General features: G+C 38.9%; 1 protein-coding gene across 1 annotated transcript; it reads right to left on the bottom strand.

Moving 5' to 3' along the window:
• Positions 1 to 10780: 10780 nt before the first annotated feature.
• Positions 10781 to 11941, bottom strand: LOC142172636 (uncharacterized). The gene is made up of 3 exons (XM_075236302.1): positions 11419 to 11941; positions 11068 to 11349; positions 10781 to 10833 (listed from the first exon to the last, which is right to left on the bottom strand). The coding sequence occupies exons 1-3, from the start codon at positions 11939 to 11941 to the stop codon at positions 10781 to 10783; spliced, it is 858 nt and encodes a 285-aa protein (XP_075092403.1).
• Between the last annotated feature and the right edge of the window lie 7856 nt (positions 11942 to 19797).

Genomic DNA, 19797 nt, shown 5'->3' on the forward strand with positions numbered 1-19797 from the left:
TCTTTCTTTATTTCCAGTCATCTCTTTGTTTAGTCCTTTTATCATTTTTGTTCAGTGTCGATTCTAGTGACATGACATGCGCACACAGTTTGGGCCTAACTTTAAAAGTTATTCGTAAAACCCTGGAAAGGCGATCAGACCATTTAAAGGAAATAAGAATGGTTTGGGATTATTTGAAGCCCGAGTCATGTGGAACTGGGGCAAGTGAAACACAAAGAAAAACCGTTAAAAGCAAGATTCGCCAAATTGGCATGAGGGCCGTTCAAGATAATGAGGGTGAGAGTGTCACCCAACGGTGCTTTTGAAATGACAAGGAAAAATAAAATGTTTAACATAATTGTCAAGTCCGGCACCATCGGAAGAGACTATAAACCTATGTTCAAATTGTGTTGTTTGCACTTGGTATGTTTTGAAGACTGGAATGACGAAGGCATTTTGTTCTGCTACCTAAACACTTTATCCTTCGTTAACTCCTTTTGAGCCTTATTGTTTTCTTTCATACCCCTCGTTCGGAATCAGTAGCAACGAAAAAAGAGAAAGAAAGAAAACAACAAAACGAAAAAGAGAAAAATGAAAGAAAAAAAAAGAAAAATGATAACAAAAAAAAAAAAAAAGTCGGAATGAAAAGAGGAATTGGGAACTACGTTTGACCTGATTCCTCAAAGAGGATACGTAGGCGCTTCACGGCTCAGTCATAGTTTTGAAAAATGAAAAAAATCAATTAAAATGTCCCTAAGCAAGAAACTGGGGCAAAAGTTGTGTTTGTTGTAAATAAATATAATTCCGAAAGTTGTAATTAATAACCCAAAATCGATGCATTTTTGAGCCTTTTATACCCTTTCTTTCTAGCTTATCCAAAACCCACATTATGGTCCAAAGAAAGACCTTCTGATCAGTCTTCAAAAGATGTCAAGTCAGACAAATGAGAGTCTCACCGGTGAGCATAACATTCTGTTCCACAGCAGAAAGGACTCTAATCTCCAACAGAAAGAGTCATACCGGCAACACTCCGAATCCCCAGCTGGAAAGTGATACAAATGAGAAAGTCTTATCGGTGAAAACCTTCACAGGCACCATAAAGCGATGAAAGCTGAGAGAAGAACAAAAAATGAGAGAGACTTGATAGTGAAAACCCTTCGGGCACTACAAGTCGAATAAGTTTGAGAATCAGATGGGGAATCGACAATTGAAGATCTTGAAAGATGATTGACGGTAGAGGATAGGCCACATACGCATGTCATGGCCATTAGAGTCGGTATCTGCATTTGATAGGTTTTTATTTATAGTTTCTTTTGTTAAAGAGTCATTCATTCTTTTTATTCTGTTCCCTTTTATCTTTTTCCTTTCATAGAAAAATCCCCAATAGAGTCTGTCTGGTCAGAACAAGTGAATTGACTTCGAAATACGCCATCAGCTTTCCAATTATACGAAATGAGATCTAACTAGTACATCCAAATGGTATAAGTCAGGAAGGAACATGCGCAAAACCGTCGAAAAGGGTATCCCCATCAAGATGAGATTGATAAAAGGGATGGGCCAGTGTCAGCAATTAACATCATCCCCAACAAGTTTTGATAGCATAATGGAACACAAAGCTGGGAAAGGAGAAAGAGGAAACCATCCCAGTAAGAGTATCACAACCAACCACCATGTTTTAAACTAACAAAATTTGTTTGATTTGAAACAGGTAAAGGAAATGGCATTGATGCCAGAAATGCATGCCGCAAGGGATATTATCAAACTGGGTCAGAAAATTTTCCTTCCGCTTAGAAAATTTTCTGGAAGTCAGGTACCCATGCGGGAAAGAATAAAGATAACGCCAGTCTCAAGGGAAGTGGTCTTAGAACCAGTGTTGCCCCCAACATAATAAGTTCTATGGAGGAAGTTGTTCCCCAGCAAAGGGATGAAACTTGAGCTCAGTGAAGCACTAGTTCTGAAAGAATCAGAATCCCCCAACAGTGTTATCCTCGACAGCGTTATCCCCAGCTGATAACATTTTACCCCCCAACAGGTAAGTAAATAATTCCCCAATAGTGTTATCCCCAGCAAGTATTCGAGGTAAGACATTTTCAAGTCTTAAGGATATGTTGGGTTTATCCGCCCTCGAATAGGATATTTTGGGTTCATCCGCCCTCGAATAGGATATTTTGGGTTCATCCGCCCTCGAATAGGATATTTTGGGTTCATCCGCCCTCGAATAGGATATTTTGGGTTCATCCGCCCTCGAATAGGATATTTTGGGTTCATCCGCCCTCGAATAGGATATTTCGGGTTCATCCGCCCTCGAATAGGATATTTCGGGTTCATCCGCCCTCGAATAGGATATTTCGGGTTCATCCGCCCTCGAATAGGATATTTTGGGTTCATCCGCCCTCGAATAGGATATTTTGGGTTCATCCGCCCTCGAATAGGATATTTTGGGTTCATCCGCCCTCGAATAGGATATTTTGGGTTCATCCGCCCTCAAATAGGATATTTTGGGTTCATCCGCCCTCAAATAGGATATTTTGGGTTCATCCGCCCTCGAATAGGATATTTTGGGTTCATCCGCCCTCGAATAGGATATTTTGGGTTCATCCGCCCTCGAATAGGATATTTTGGGTTCATCCGCCCTCGAATAGGATATTTTGGGTTCATCCGCCCTCGAATAGGATCTTTTGGGTTCATCCGCCCTCGAATAGGATCTTTTGGGTTCATCCGCCCTCGAATAGGATCTTTTGGGTTCGTCCGCCCTCGAATAGGATCTTTTGGGTTCGTCCGCCCTCGAATAGGATATTTTGGGTTCGTCCGCCCTCGAATAGGATATTTTGGGTTCGTCCGCCCTCGAATAGGATATTTTGGGTTCATCCGCCCTCGAATAGGATTTTATTTTCAAAGTTGTTGTTGAAGCCAGGCGCCCACCTGAATAACGAGAGGAATACTTTTCTTGTCTGTCCATTGCATATTTTAGGTGCCCACCTGTATAACAAGGGAATACATTCCACGCCTTTGCCATTAGGAGACGCACTTCCTAAGTCTAGTTTCACCCATAGGAGACGCATTTCCTCCTAAGTTTAGTTTTACCCATAAGAGACGCATTTCCTCCTAAGTTTAGTTTACCCATAGGAGACGCATTTCCTTCTAAGTTTACTTTTACCCATAGGAGACGCATTTCCTCCTAAGTTTACTTTTACCCATAGGAGACGCATTTCCTCCTAAGTTTACTTTTACCCATAGGAGACGCATTTCCTCCTAAGTTAGCATTGAAGTTGGGAGCCCGCCCATATAACAGAGGCACACATTTCTGTCCTTTTACTTTCAGTTCTAGGTCGCCCACCAGTAAAATGCGGGAATACATTTCATGTTCTAGATCGCCCACCATTAAAATGCAGGAATACATTTCAGTTCTAGGTCGCCCACCAGTAAAATGCGGGAATACTTTATGTTCTAGGTCGCCCACCAGTAAAATGCGGGAATACATTTCATGTTCTAGGTCGCCCACCAGTAAAATGCGGGAATACTTTCTGTTCTAGGTCGCCCACCAGTAAAATGCGGGAATACATTTCAGTTCTAGGTCGCCCACCAGTAAAATGCGGGAATACTTTCTGTTCTAGGTCGCCCACCAGTAAAATGCGGGAATACATTTCAGTTCTAGGTCGCCCACCAGTAGAATGCGGGAATACATTTCAGTTCTAGGTCGCCCACCAGTAAAATGCGGGAATACATTTCAGTTCTAGGTCGCCCACCAGTAAAATGCGGGAATACTTTCTGTTCTAGGTCGCCCACCAGTAAAATGCGGGAATACATTTCAGTTCTAGGTCGCCCACCAGTAAAATGCGGGAATACATTTCAGTTCTAGGTCGCCCACCAGTAAAATGCGGGAATACATTCATGTTCTAGGTCGCCCACCAGTAAAATGCGGGAATACTTTCAGCTCTAGGTCGCCCACCAGTATAATGCGGGCATACATTTCATAATTTTGCATTGAAGCAACTTTTTAGTCTTGTATTACAGATTTTGGAATCAGTAACCCCACCAGAAGGCGGAAGGTTACAACAGGAATCCCCAGCAGTAAACAATAAAATCCCCAGCACCGGGAAGCAGAAGGTTGTAACAAGAGGTCCCAGCACAAACTCAAGTGCATGTGTCAAAAGGAAGAAAAGCATCGAAAGAAAAGCACCGGAGGAAACACAAGCCGACAAGAAAGCAAGGCAACAAGAACAAATTTTAGTCTAGCCTAGCTTCTTTTTTTCTTTTAAGCACGGTGTAACAAGGAGATCGGTAAGCAGTGATAACAGCATGCAACAGCAGTAACTTCGCAGTCCCACGGTAGTCCCAGCTACCAAAAACTTCCCGAACTATATTGACCTGATTCCTGTTTAGCCCAGGATATGTAGGAAACCTTTGAAGTAAAGGTTCGGTCAAATCTTTTTCAAAAAAAAAAAATGCTTCACACGGAGTACTCGGATGGGCAAAAATCGCTCGCTTTATCTTTGCACGAAAACCCTTCGTGTCTCCGGGCAAAGAGGGGCAGCTGTAAGCACGTGATTTTTGCCCAATATGAGAATTACTCCCAAAAATTCAAAAATAAAATGATTTTTCTTTGGTGTGCAATTTTGTGATATTTTGAATAATTATTTGTATTTGTCTGTGCGTTGTTTATTTGTTAAATTAATAAAAATACAAAAATATGTCGCATTTTGCATGTAGGATTTAATTCTACAATTGTTAGTAATTAAATTTGTTTTACAAAAATTAAAATTACAAAAATAGGCATCGTTTGCATTTTTAGCATTTAATGTCCAAATATACAATTTTATGCTTAATTATTACTTAATTGTGCGTTAATTGTTATTGGGAGTTAATTTGCGTTTTTATAACTTAATTTAATTCTTAATAATAGTTTAAGTATTTTTATAATTTAGTTTTAGAAAATAAAGGAAGAAAAGATAACAAAAATACAAATAAAAATCGGATTGGGCCACTTCTTCAATTTTCAACCCCAAGCCCAAACAATTGTCCATGACCCAGTCCACTTCACACGGGTCGACCCGGTCCACCCCATTAACCCATTAACCCAACACCCCTCTTCATTCAAAAAACAAAACAAAAGAAAAAAAAACAAAAAAGAACAAAAACCCTAAAAACCTAAAACTAACTATCCGCCCCCCACACCCATTTTTGCTCCTTCTTCTCCAAAAGCTCAAAAGATCCCATCCATGGCTGATCCTTTTGTTTCCCCTTCACGCCACTGCTGCTCTTTCTTCTTCCTCGACCTCACCTTCGTCATCTTCTCCGCCATTGTTGCGTCGACCATCGTTGCTGCGTCGACTTTCCCCCCCGTTGTTGCGTCTTCACGTTCCCACAGGACCAGTCGACCAAACGACCACAATCCCGTCCAAACAACCCTCCGACGCCGCTGCTTCTCCTCCTTCCTCCGAGCTGCTGCTTCATCGTCCAAACCCCGTCGTCAACACTGCCCTCCTCCACCTCGCTTCTTCTGCTTTCAGCTGCAAGCTCGCGCAAGCTGCTACTGCTGTCACTGCCTTCATATTCCCCATCCAAACGACACAGCAACTCGTCGCTGTTGAATCCATGGCCGAGCTGCATCTGTTCCAAGCTCGTCGTCCATGGATGCGTCGTTGCTGTTTGTTTGTAGTTGTTGTTCATGGCTCGAGTCTCGACCTCCATCCATGGCTGCCGTAGTGGCGTCGTCTGCCTCGCCGAACTTCGTCGTCTACAAGCAAGCCAAACGCACCCCAGCTGCTCCTGTTTCATCCCTTCCGCTGCGCCGAACTGCTGCTACTGCTTCGGCGCCGCTTGGTTCGCTTCTTAAATTCGTTCATCATCGCGTGGTCGAACTTTGGCCGAGGTTCGTCGAGTCAGTCCATACACTCTTCGTTTCAGTCCGGTTAGTAGTTTTTGAGTTTTATTTTTGTCCGTATTTTGTTTTGATATTTTCGAATCTAAAATCGGCAAATGTTTGTTTTGTTTAGCGTTTGAATTAATTTTTAGTTCATGTTCATGTGTTGTTTGTTAAATTAATTTTTCAGATTTCAAATGAAAGATTAATTAGTTGTTTTCATGTTTATTTCATGTTTGTATTATTGTTTAAGTGAATATTTGTTAGTTTAATATTTGTTAGATTCAAATTGAAATTTAATTAATTGTTTCTTCAATTTGTTTCATGTATTTGATGTATTTCCCGGAAATTGTTAATATTGTTAAGTTCAAGTTTAAATTCATAATTGTTTCTTCTTAGTTTTTGTTTTGTCATTTGCCTAAAAGAATTTAGTTGTAATAAGGGAAGTATGTTGGTTTTAGTCATTTGAATCCGTCGTTTTTATTTTTAGATTAATTCATGTTCATATTATGTTTGTTTGATTTTGAATCTGAAATGTTTATAGTTTGATTTCTTGTTTACCATTTGTGATTATTTCTTGAATTGGTCTCATAATCTTGTTTAAAGTTTAATATAAGAATTGTTGGTTGTAATGTTGTTAGAATTGATTTTAAGTTCAATATGATTGAAGTTAGAAATCTAAATATACTTGTTTGTTGTTGTTGTTGAATCCGAAAATAGGATTGTTTGTTGCTAAAATATTGTTCAATCAAATTTTAGTTGTTCTTTGTTGTTCAATTTGTGTTCATGTGATTTGTTGTTGAAATGTTGTTGAAATCATGTTCATGTGCTTTGTTGTTGAAATGTTGAAGAATTCATGTTCATGAAATTTGTTGTTTGAACATTGTTAGAAATTAATCATATTGTCTATATTTTGGTTAAGTTTGATTAATTTGATGTGTTATAGCTGATGGGTAGTTTGGTAATTTATAGTACTTTCGGGGGTAAAATAGCAATTTGCAATAGGGTCGGAGGGGTAGTTTAGGAATTGTACATTTTGTAATTGTTTATTTGAAGCATGGGGGACAAAATGAAATGGGGTGGGTTGTGATATAATTGTTTAATATAAAGGGGGGACAAGACAAAATATAGTGGGGGGAATCTTGTATTTGTTTAATGAAGCATGGGAAACAAAATATAATGGGGTGGGGTTGATATATTTATTTAGTGTAATGAGGATGAGTGGGTTTGGTAGAGAAAATGGGTTGATTTTAATTAATGGAAAGATTTATGGGATGGGTTATAAGAAGTCTTGAAATCAGAAACACAAGGGGAGGAGACAGAAAAAAAAAACGGGAGAGAGAAACAAATCTGAAAATAAGAGAGAAAAGGTCTGAACATTTAAGAGATAGAAAATTCCGAAAAATATTTAAGCTTTCAAATAAAAAAAAACTAAAAAAAATATTCTGCTTTCTTTTGTTGTTTGAAATCAGAATTGATTGTTGTTTCATAAAAGCTGAAGCTTTTGTTTTTTTTTGGATTACTACTCCACCGGTCTGTTACTGGGTTGTTACTGTTGTTGGGCTATTGTTGCTGTGTTGTACTGATTTTACTGCTGCTGCTGATTCTCATCTTCATTTTCTTTTGCTTCCAATATCAGGTACACAACTGACACACTGGTTATTGTAATCCGAAATATGAAGCATGAATACGAAAAAATGAAGAGTTGAAATTTTGAATTATATTTAATTATATTCTGAATTTTATTTGTATGTATAAATTATGTAGTTTGCAAAAAATCAGAATCATGTAGATATTTAATACATATAGTGGAACATTCGATGATAGCTTAACAAATGAACTATCTACATCTATTGCCTAAAAATAAATAAATGGTGTAGTAATTCCGTTGAATAAAAAATCAAACGAATAGGCCATCTAGTAGGAAGTTGGTAGAAATTTATTTAGTTAAATAATATTGGTTAATTTCAGCATATAAATGGTCTAGGATTAAAATTAGAATTGCTATGTTTTTTTTTAATTTGACAAACTGAGAACATGCCTAGTATAATGTAACTAGGTAATAACATGTAAATAAATTAAGATATTTCTCCTTTATTTTGTAGAGACAAATTTCAATAAAAAATGTAGGCATTTTAGGACTGTCCTTTTAAAAATAAAATGAGATGAGCCTCGCCCAATAAAATGCACTAATTGCGGGGCCCTCAATAAATATTTAATTGAGTATTTAGAATTCGGGATGGACTGTTTAGTGAATACCACAGTCTTACCCATAAATAATAATATGCTAATCGCTTTAGGCACGATTTAATAATAATACATTCTTAAACATGGGTACGCATTTATGCGACCCAAATCCAAATCCTAAAACATTGAATAAAAATACGTTCCGGATCGCGGGTGCATTTTATGTGACGCAATCCAAAGACATGTTTTTAAACGATGTTCACATTCTTGTAAAAATAATAATAACAATTATGAAAGCGGTAAAAAGATAAAATTTGCACATAAGTTCATATTTGTATAAAATCAGATAATCAAGCCGAATATAACAGTTGAGCGACCATGCTAGAACCACGGAACTCGGGAATGCCTAACACCTTCTCCCGGGTTAACAGAATTCCTTATCCGGATTTCTGGTACGCAGAATGTAATATGGAGTCATTCTTTTCCTCGATTCGGGATTAAAATTGGTGACTTGGGACACCCTAAATCTCCCAAGTGGCGACTCTGAAATAAATAAATAAATCCCGTTTTGATTGTCCTTTAATTGGAAAAAACTCCTACGCCCTTCGCGGGGTCGGAAAAAGGAGGTGTGACATAAGTCAATTAGAGTTCTTGCACTTCTAAATTCCAAGTGTTTGAATTTTTCCAGTACCATTTTCACGTAATGTGACTGAGACAAAGCTAGACCTTGAGGAGTCCTCTGGATTTTAATTCCTAAAATTACATCGGCAACTCCTAAGTCTTTCATATCAAACTTACTAGCAAGCATACGTTTAGTAGCTTGAATGTCGGCAATGTCTTTGCTCATTATTAGCATATCATCAACATATAAGCAAATAATGACTATATGATTTGGAACGTTCTTAATGTAAACACATTTATCACATTCATTAATCTTAAAACCATTTGACAACATTGTTTGGTCAAATTTCGCATGCCATTGCTTGGGTGCTTGTTTTAGTCCATAAAGGGACTTGACAAGTCTACACACCTTCTTTTCTTTTCCCGGAACCACAAACCCTTCAGGTTGGTTCATGTAAATTTCTTCCTCAAGATCACCATTTAAGAATGTTGTTTTTACATCCATTTGATGGATTTGAAGACCATACAAGGCGGCTAACACTATTAGCATCCGAATGGATGTAATTCTTGTTACCGGCGAGTATGTGTCAAAATAGTCAAGACCTTCTCGTTGTCTAAATCCTTTGACAACAAGTCTTGCCTTGTATTTGTCAATAGTACCATCGTCCTTCATTTTCTTCTTGAAAATCCATTTAGAACCCAACGTTTTGTTACCTGGAGGAAGATCAACCAATTCCCAGGTATGGTTGCTCAATATGGATTCTATTTCACTATTGACAGCTTCTTTCCAATATTGTGCTTCTGAGGAAGACATTGCTTCCTTGAAGGTACGAGGCTCATTTTCTAACAGAAAAGTCAGAAAATCTGGACCGAATGAAGTAGATATCCTTTGACGTTTACTTCTTCTTGGATTTTCTTCATTAGGCATACCATCTGTTATTTCCTCCCGAGGTCATTTTGACTTTTGGCAGGTCACTTCACTTTCCTTTTTATACGGATAATTAGTTTCAAAGAATTCAGCATTATCTGATTCTATTATCGTATTAATGTGAATCTCAGGATTTTCTGATTTATGAACCAGAAAACGATATGTCTTTCTATTGGTTACATATCCAATAAACACACAATCAACCGTTTTTGGACCTATCTTAACCCTTTTAGGTTTAGGAACTTGTACCTTAGCTAAACACCCCCACACTTTGAAGTATTTCAAGCTAGGCTTCCTTCCTTTCCACTTTTCATAAGGAATGGACTGTGTTTTACTATGAGGTACACGGTTGATTATCCGGTTAGCTGTAAGTATAGCTTCCCCCCACAAGTTCTGTGGTAAGCCAGAACTTATTAGCAATGCATTCATTATCTCCTTCAACGTTCGATTCTTCCTCTCCGCAATTCCATTAGATTGTGGAGAGTAAGGGGTAGTTGTTTGGTGAATAATGCCATTTTCCAAACAAATTTCTTCAAAAGGAGATTCATATTCGCCACCTCTATTACTTCTTATCATTTTGATCTTTTTGTTTAGTTGCGTTTCAACTTCACTCTTGTATTGCTTGAAAGTATCAATTGTCTCATCTTTACTATTAAGTAAATAAACATAGCAGTATCTTGTGCTATCGTCAATAAAAGTAATAAAATACTTTTTCCCACCGCGAGATGGTGTTGACTTCATGTCGCAAATATCTGTGTGAATTAAATCTAAAGGACTTGAATTCCTTTCAACGGACTTATAAGGATGCTTAGCATACTTTGATTCCACACATATTTGGAATTAATGCAATCAAATTTTGGCAATACTTCTAGATTTATCATCTTCCGCAATGTTTTGAAGTTTACGTGACCTAAACGAGAATGCCATAAAGTGTTTGACTCAAGTAAGTAAGAAGAAACATTCACTTTATTGATAGGAACTGCTATTACATTTAGCTTAAAAAGGCCCTCATTTAGGTAACCTTTTCCTACATATACATCGTTCTTACTAAGTACAACACTATTAGGAACAAAAATACATTTGAATCCATTCTTGACAAGAAGTGAGGTAGACACAAGATTCTTGCGAATTTCTGGAACATGGAGGACTTGGTTTAGAGTCACTATTTTTCCCGACGTAATCTTCAACGCAATCTTGCCAACTCATTCAATTTTGGTCGTAGATGAATTTCCCATGAAGATTGTCTCGTCGAGTCCTGCGGGGGCATAAGAAGAAAATAACTCCTTGTTAGCACAAACATGGCGGGTGACTCCAGAATCTATCCACCATTCTTTTGGATTTCCTACCAAGTTGCATTCAGACAACATGGCACATAAGTCCTCCATTTTATCTTCAACCATGTTAGCTTGATTCTTTTTCTTCTTATCATTCTTTGGCGCACGACAATCCACGGCCTTATGCCCAGATTTTCCACAGTTGTGGCAATTACCCTTGAACTTTTTCTTGCTTGGGTAATTCTTTCGTCCAGAAGCCTTCTTCCTTTTCTTATTTTGTGGCGCCTCCTCAACAACGTTTGCCCCCATTATTGTCGAGTTTCCACGTGACTTCTTTTCAGCATTTTTGTTGTCTTCTTCTATCCTCAAACGAACAATCAAGTCTTCTAGTGTCATCTCCTTCCGCTTGTGTTTAAGATAGTTCTTAAAATCCTTCCACAACGGAGGTAACTTCTCAATGAAAGCAGCGACTTGAAAGGCCTCATTTATGACCATACCTTCAATAACAAATTCATAATTAATAATAAGATAAATCTTATTAATAAAATTATTGATTCGGGTCATACCTTCAGCAAGGAGGTCATGCACAATGACTTGTAATTCTTGGACTTGAGTTATGACTGACCTAGTGTCAATCATCTTGAAATCCAAAAACCTTGCAGCCACGAACTTCTTAAGTCCGGCATCCTCAGTCTTGTACTTCTTCTCAAGCGCATTCCATAACGCTTTTGAAGTTTCCATGACACTATAGACATTGTACAAGCCATCTTCCAAACAACTCAATATGTAGTTTTTGCACAAGAAATCAGAATGTTTCCATGCTTCAGTTACAACAAGTCGTTCATCATCCGGAGTATTTTCAGCCATGACCGGAGGATCCTCCTTGATGAAACGTTGCAAACTCAACGTAGTAAGATAGAAGAGCATCTTCATTTGCCAGCGTTTGAAGTCAATACCGGAAAACTTTCCGGGTTTTTCTGCCGGTGCCATCGCATGAGGAGGAGTAGAACGGCTTAACGAGGCAACAACACTCGTAACAGTAGCACCCGTTCCCGCAACACTTCCATTAGTTTGGTTTTCATTCGTCATATTTCTGTAAAGTTGAAAACAATACAGAACTTGTTAAATCAGTGAAGCTTTGATATCTTCAAACTGAATACCAAACCAAACATACAACACGTAACAATGGTGAAGTTTTTATATACTTCAAATCCGTACGTTTATTATTCCGGCAAAGTTTTTATGTACTTTAAACTGGAGAGACACAATTATAGGAGTAGAAAGCAACAAGGCTTTAGTCTCCAACAAAGTATATAGAAAACAGTTTAATAATCAATACAGAAACGTTAGTAATTAAAATTCCTTAAGCTTGTGAAACCAATTCTGTGTGGAAACACAAAATTAGGAAGAAAATAAAAATAAAAAACTGTTAGAAGGAAAAACTGGAACAAAACCAGTAAGCAATAAAAAATATTCCGAGTCCACAATTTTCTTGTGTATCCTTAAGGAATTTTAAACCTCTCACACGTTGCCAAGGTAATGGATTAAATCCTCCCAAGATAAAACGGAATAAACCTTCCTGCAACAGTGGCAATACAAACTGCAGGATACCAACGAACTCAAAGAACGGAGCAAAATCACACTTACGAATTTGAGAGAGAGAGACTGCGAATTAGGATGCAGTGTATTCAGAAAGAAAGAAGTTCTGGAGTGTTTTTCGTATATCGAAAATGGAGCCTTGCCTCAGAATTTATAGGCAATTATCAGAAGAGGTGTCTGGAAAAGGTGCCTTTTCAGAAGAATACGCTGCCTGCTGCGGTTCTACCGCGACCGCGACAGAACCGCGATCAGAGAGGCTCTCTGAATCTTCCTGCCACGGTTCCACCGCGGTCGCGGTAGAACCGCGGCCAAAGAGACCCTCTGAATCTTCAGCAGGATTCTGGCGTATTTTCAGTAGTGATTTGGCATTTAATTATTAAATAATTAAATAAATTTTGTCCAAAAAATAATCTTATCGATCGATCATTTGACAAATCCAAATTCAAATCCAAATCCAAATCCAAATCCAAAGCCAAAGCCAAATCCAAATCCAAAGCCAAAGCCAAAGCCGAGCCGAGCGAGCGACAATGACGACGGCGCGAGGGTTCATTCTCTTCAACTCCTTTTAAGAGCTTTAAGAAGTGATTCTATATATAAGCACACAAATGTGGTTGTCCCTCACCAATGAGGGACAAAGTGCAAGACAAAAGTTCACTTCTTCAAATTTTTCATTTTCCCTCCATTTCCAATTCACACTTCTTCTACTTTAAAGCCCAATGGCTTAAAGTCCAACAAAAAGTAATACTTTGAAGATGAACTACTAGGAATTTCTCATACTAGAGTCTCAAAATGGGGTTATGCTCTTATATATGGTGACCAAGTTTGGCGTCATTTGGAGTTCGTTTGCCTATGGGCTTGACTTCGCCAAGGGCAGTGGCATATCATTTGTCTATATGCAGACCAAGTTTGGTCTCATTTGGAGTTCGTTTGCCTATGGGCTTGACTTCGCCAAGGGCAGTGCCATTGTCATAATTTGATGAAGTGTCCGAAGGCTATAACTATTTCCACAAGAATGGGAATGGGGTGAAAATTCATGGAAGTGTGAAGGAAGTCAAGAGAAAGCTTTAGGAATAGACGGCGCCTTATTTGGAGTTCGGATGAGTGAGAAAGGGTCATTATAATTCTCTGGCCAAAACATGTCTACTAGGGGATCATGGGCTTTTTTTGTTTTAAGCATATATAGGGGGGCAGAGGTGTTGAAGCTCAGCCAGCCTCCCCCATGCGTGCTGCCACTAAGCCACACCAAGTGAGCTACCTTTAAGGGGAACCTCAAGGGCCTGCCTGGGCATCTCAAAGGAGTCTTATAGGTATCCATACGAGCTTGGGAACCCTATGGACGGCGCGACGCCTTAGGGCTAGCGTTGGGCACAAAATGGGCACCGGAGGCTTGACGTGTGGGATGATTAGGCCCTGTGGGCTACCGAAATGATGGGTAAAGACCTCCGTGCCGATTGGATACTTGAAACACCTATCTTAGGGGCCTCATGTGTCGACTTGTGAGCTTGGCTTGGGTTCAGCTAGGCAATCAAGGGTCCGTTGGCATAGACATGCAGTTGTGGGGCGACACTGCACTATGCGGGATGGAAGTATGTCGCGAGGGCTATGTTTGGCTATGCCATAAGACAATGATAGGCATGCTATGAAAGATGCATATGACAAAGTCCAAGGACTAAAGGTTGCCCTACTCGGGTGGAGCACAAGTTGGGTGCGGATGCACGAGGCAAGTGTCAAGCTTGAGGATTGGACTGTGCACGCGAGAATGATGCTCAGTGCTAGGCGAGGGGCAGATATGTCCTTAGCCAACCCCGGGTGTGTGCATGGATGAGATCCAGCAGATGAGAAGTGCCACAGCTAGTCAAGGCTATGAGCATAGACATCATACAGGCGGCATAGTTGGATCAAGCCTCCTAGGCAAGCTTCACCACAGACATAATGCGACATATTCGTTGTGATTTTGGGCAGATTCGTCGCACGAGGAGGGTAATTAGAGAGGCAAGGGCATAACGAGCTAGACTTTGACCGTCTTGAGGTGAGTAATTGATGTAATTGATGTCCTGAGTGTTTGAAACCCCGGAATTTCACATCGTAACGCTATATTGAGGTGACTTGTACGCCGGATAACGGGCGTGGGGTATAGCACCATTAGGGATTGTGACTTGATCCGTCCCGAGAGATGTTTTTACCGTGTTTTCTACTTGAACTAAATTGAGAATCATCCTTACTTGGATTTAATTGTTACATTTGGGCTTCTTGCCAATTATTTGAATCCTTCAGGGATTGACATCACTATTTTCGCATACATGCATATCATTTGATCTCAGTCCAAGGTTTTAAATACTGTTTTGCAAACTCATCCATCTTTCTAAGATTTGAAAACTTAAATGATATTTCGGGCTGAGAACTACTGTTTTACAAATGCCCAAGGTTCTTATGATGATTTCTGGACTGAGCATGATCGTGCTAGAAAACCTGGGAAAAAGGAAAGGCTAGCCTGTAGTGTGGGGTGACTATAGGCGCCGCATGGGCTATTTGGTGCCTCTAGCATCCGGAAAAAGTTCGGCCCGTGACACGTGGTATCAGAGCAGAATCAGACCACTTCACAGTCGTTGTTTCCGCCATCGTCTTTGTTTTGGAAGGTGATTTTGGGGCATCCTACTTTGATTGAGATATAGTCAGGGATGTCTTCTGCGCAGCTGGTGCTGTTTTCAGAGGGATATTATTGAGGCACGTTTGACTTGAAAAGAGAGCCATTGTGCGATGTTGTTGGGACATTTCCACAATAAGGGACAGACGGTTAGCAGAAGCTCAATTGTTCTTGATTGTGATGATCTGGCAGTGTGTCAGAAACTCTATTAGCAGTTGGTTAACAGCTTTGCTAAGCAAGGCGTGGACATAAGGAATGTCGGATGCAGACTAAGAGTGTTCCTTGTGCGGGTTGAATATTGTTTGAACTAAGAGAGTTCAGTTGCATTGGAAGCTCGTCAGGTTGAGGCGTTTTGTTCGTATTAAGCAGCAAGTTGGAGCTGTTGGCCGTTTTGATGAAGGAAATGGACAACCCCGGTTTCTTTCAAAAGTTTGGGCTTCAGTTGAAGGTGATGATATGCCGATTAGTCGGGTAGTCAGGAAAAGGCCATATTTGCCAGGTCGTGCAGCCATATTGCAAAAGAGTGAGTTGTGGACTATAAACATTGGGCATGATTGTGTTGAGAACTTGCCAAGGATGCGGGCAGCACATCAGTTGAGTGTCTTTCCTACGGGATAGACTTGTGGACTGCCTAAGGGAATTGAGAAGGGACCTTCTAGAGAGTTGGCATTATGATAGATGCTAGCAGTCACCTAGCCATCTAAAGGGTTGCGATGAATGGCAGGAGAGTCCCTTAACAACCGCGAAGAAGGACCTATGTGCAGGCTTCATAGCGGGAGTGTGTGATAGTCACAAATGGGGTGGAGTCAGCCGCCAGGATTGTGGAAAAGAGCCAAACCATGTGAAGGGAAGGCAAGGCGTTGAATTGCCAAGGTGAGGAGACGAATTCGAAGGAAATAGCGAAGCTTCAGAATTGAGCGGGATTCCAAGTTGGAAGGTGTCATTCTAGAAAGGCGTACGCCAAATGATCAGGGACCATTGAGATGGGGCCATGTGTGAGGCACACCGAACCGAAAAGCCGTGCTAGCGGGACCAGGAGGGTTCTTGTCTATTGAGTGAGTACAAATGTACTAGAGGGAGCATTGGGTACTTGCTGAGGAAGTGACAGTTGGAAAACAAAGAGCTTTGTTCTTGAATGTGGTGATGCTATCACTTTGAGAATGTAGTATTCACCAAGAGTACGTCCCAAAGAGCTTGCTGAGTGCCAAAAGGTACGAAGTAGTAGAGTTGCCGAAGGTGTCATGTTGCAACATGAGTTTCCAGAGGCCGAGCTGATATGCCAAGTGGGATAGGTACATTGAGAAGTATCCTCTATATTGAGTGTGGGAGGATCCGCCTATCCAGAGGCATTGGTGCAGAATCGTGAGTCCTGAAGTGAGCTGATCTTCCCACGGTAATGAGGGTTAGAAAAGGGCTACGTGAGATATTGAGCTACTTGAGCTACGCAAGAGGGTACGAAAGGGCTTGGTGTGCTGTTGAGCCACAGGAGCAAGGGTTACGTGAGTTGTTGAAATGCGGGAACCACGGCAAGGAGTACTTAATGTGTTTACCAGTGTGGGAAGAGCTTCGGACAATGTCAAGGCCGTGAGGGTCATGGCGTGGTTGACTAGTGTGTGTCACCACAAAGTTAGTCACCAGAGGTGCAAGTGCGGGGGCACTCTCCGAGCGAACACTTGTTGCTTAACACGAACAAAACGCCTCAACCTGACGAGCTTCCAATGCAACTGAACTCTCTTAGTTCAAACGGTATTCAACCCGCACAAGAAACACTCTCAGTCTAGGCTTCAGTTGAAGGTGATGATATGCCGATTAGTCGGGTGGTCAGGAAAAGGCCATGTTTGCCAGGTCGTGCAGTCATATTGCAAAAGAGTGAGCCGTGGACTATAAACATAGGGCATGATCGTGTTGTGATCTTGCCGAGGATGCGAGCAGCGCATCAGTTGAGTGTTCAAACGGCTTGTAGTAGTAAATTAAGCCAATTGACCGACTATCCTTATCCATTCTAGTGGGGTGCTTCCGTCTCATTTAACAAAGCCCTTAATTAGACGAATATGGATAAAAATTGTTGGAAATTACTCATGACTGAGCTAGCTAGCTAGCTAAAGCTTTCCCTCAACAACGTTGTAATGGTTTTATTTTCCTTCATTCTTTAGGAAAATCAAGGGGAAAATAATGATTTTAGAACCTTTGGGGTTTTGCAAGACTATCAAAACTAGAAAACGTATGCACTTTGTCACAGTAGCGCAAAAATGATTTTTTGAAAATTTTAATATGGTGAACCTGGATATTGATGATTGACTAGATGCTAGAATAAAAGGTTGGATGTGCAGATTTTAACACTGGATTTACATCTCTCTCTTTTTTACCTTTTCATCAGAGCTTTTTGGATATCTATCTATATCTATATCTATACTATATTAAAAGCACGAATGCCTTAGCGAAATATCGTTTATTTTTTTACCCTTTAAAAATTACTTTCACATTCGACAAAATAGTCATTTAATAATTTCTCAAATATTTAGGATTTCGAAGTCGATTAAAATTTAATTTATTAAATGTTTTCCATATTTGAGCTATGAGGATTTAAATCCAAATATTTAGGACTTCCAAGTTAATTAACATTCTACTATTCAAAATAAGGTAAACATTCTAACGGTAGTTAGTACAAACTTGTTTTCTTTCTCTTTTTATGTTCCTCTCTCAATTTATTTCTACAACTATATGCATTTAATTCTCCTTCTACTATTTCTAAAGAAGAAAAATATGGACAAAATCAAATATTATTTATTGGAAAACAATAAGAGTTTTTGCATTCTAGAAGTTGATTTAATATTATAATTATTTTTAAGATATAGCTTTTGAAAACAAATGTTGCCAAAGATGATTCGAAATATCACGTTTTAATTCTACTTATGCGAAAGTGATTAGTAAAACTAAAATAAATTTTATGTTAGTATCTCGACTGAGATAATTGAGGACGTCTATCAAACATAATTTGTTACTTTATTAAGTTAGCTATATATAAGATCAATAATCATGTTTTTAGGAACTTATACTTTTTTCTTCAAGTTTTAATTTATAATTCATAATTTCATATAATATTTTTTTGATCTTTTGAAATTGTTTACCTAGAATAAAATACATGTGCAATGCGTGTACTAAAAAACTAGTACACCTAATATTGAAAATAGGAATTTTTACATTCCTATGTCACATAGGAAACCTTATTACCCTCAATGTTTAAGGTTTGACTTAATTACACTTAGTATACCAAATTACCAATTTTATACCATAATTAATTAAGGGTATAATTAATTGTACATTTTTTACTCCTTAATTAAAGGAATATGTATATCCCAGTATCCCCACTCATCCCACGTTTCTATCTCCTAACCCCTCAGCCTCACCCACGTTTTACCCATACCCACGTTCTTTTTACCATTTTCCATCTTTTGAAACCAAGTTCTCCCTCTAAATTCACAGAAAATTGAAGAAATCTTTCAACAAAATTGGTTCCCCATTTTACTCCAGTTGAAGTTCATCAATGAAGAACAACAAAACTTTAAAACAAAGTCCTAAAAAATCAGCAGTAGCTGATATACCCTCATTTGATTTGGGTGTTTTATCACCAAAATTACCCAAAAAGCAAGGCAAATCTCCACATGCAATTGCAGAGACTACTCATAATTCCTCTCCCCAACAAATCAGAGCCGAGATGAGAACTAAACAAAAACATGATGTAGATGCTGGAGAAACTTCTACACCAGGCAAACAAGTCAAACGAAAAGGAAAAGAGCTTTTGGTAGATGACGACTTTGAAGAAGAGATCCCTAATCTTCGAACAGGAAAGAAAGCAAAGGTGTCTCCTGGTTCGAAAAATTCAAAAGAAGAAACATTCAAAAAAACACCCTAAAATTGTTCGCAACCAATCATTGGTGAAGGTAAACATTTATTAGTTTCGTTTCTAATTTTTTAGTTTGGTTTATGATGGTAAAATCTGTGTTATACGTGTTTTAGACAAGTGTAGAGTAATTGTCTTAATTTTGAAGACTATTTGTAGGTGTGATGTTCTGCCTTTATAATTGTAGATATTTTGTAGTTTTTTTGTAGTTATATTGCTAGGTAACTTGTACTATTTGAAGTAGAATTGTAGTTATCTTTTGTTGCTGCCTTTTTGTAGAAATGCTTTAAATTATAGATATTATGTAATCATTTGTAGTTATGTTGTAGATAAAATTTAGATGAATGTATCCTTTTTATGCATTTTATTAATGTGAAATAATTTATTATTTGTGCAGAATGGACACTTTTTTCCCCACATAATGTTGATTATGGGGTGCTTAGATTCCACACTTTGTGTGATCCTAGCATTCCTAGCCAGATTAAAGAGCTTCTATCGTCAAATGGGTTGAAGCTTTTCAAAAAGACGTATTTTGGATACCTACTGTCTCTTCCCACCATATGCATGCAAAACCAAGCCATTCATCTTCTGATGAAGTATGAATTGACAAGATCCAATGCATCATATTTTTCTGTACAGTTAAAGGGTGAAACATTAAATTTTGGATTGCGTGAGTTTGCATTAATTACCAGTCTAAGATGTGTTACTCAGGTTACTGATTTTGGTTATACTCCCACTTATGTTAGCAAAATAATGAGCAGTTATTTTCCTAACAAATTAAGAGTGGAGAAGTCTTATTTG

The sequence above is a fragment of the Nicotiana tabacum genome, chromosome 18 (assembly GCF_000715075.1).
Source record: "Nicotiana tabacum cultivar K326 chromosome 18, ASM71507v2, whole genome shotgun sequence".
Taxonomy (NCBI): Eukaryota; Viridiplantae; Streptophyta; class Magnoliopsida; order Solanales; family Solanaceae; genus Nicotiana; species Nicotiana tabacum.

Excerpts from the sequence above, each read along its gene's own strand:
- LOC142172636 (XM_075236302.1), bottom strand. The coding sequence starts at position 11,941 with ATGACGAATGAAAACCAAACTAATGGAAGTGTTGCGGGAACGGGTGCT. Across the intron at positions 11,350-11,418 it reads GCATGACCTCCTTGCTGAAG|GTATGGTCATAAATGAGGCC; the intron begins GTATGACCCGAA and ends TTGTTATTGAAG. Across the intron at positions 10,834-11,067 it reads AAGCAAGAAAAAGTTCAAGG|GACTCGACGAGACAATCTTC; the intron begins GTAATTGCCACA and ends ATGCCCCCGCAG.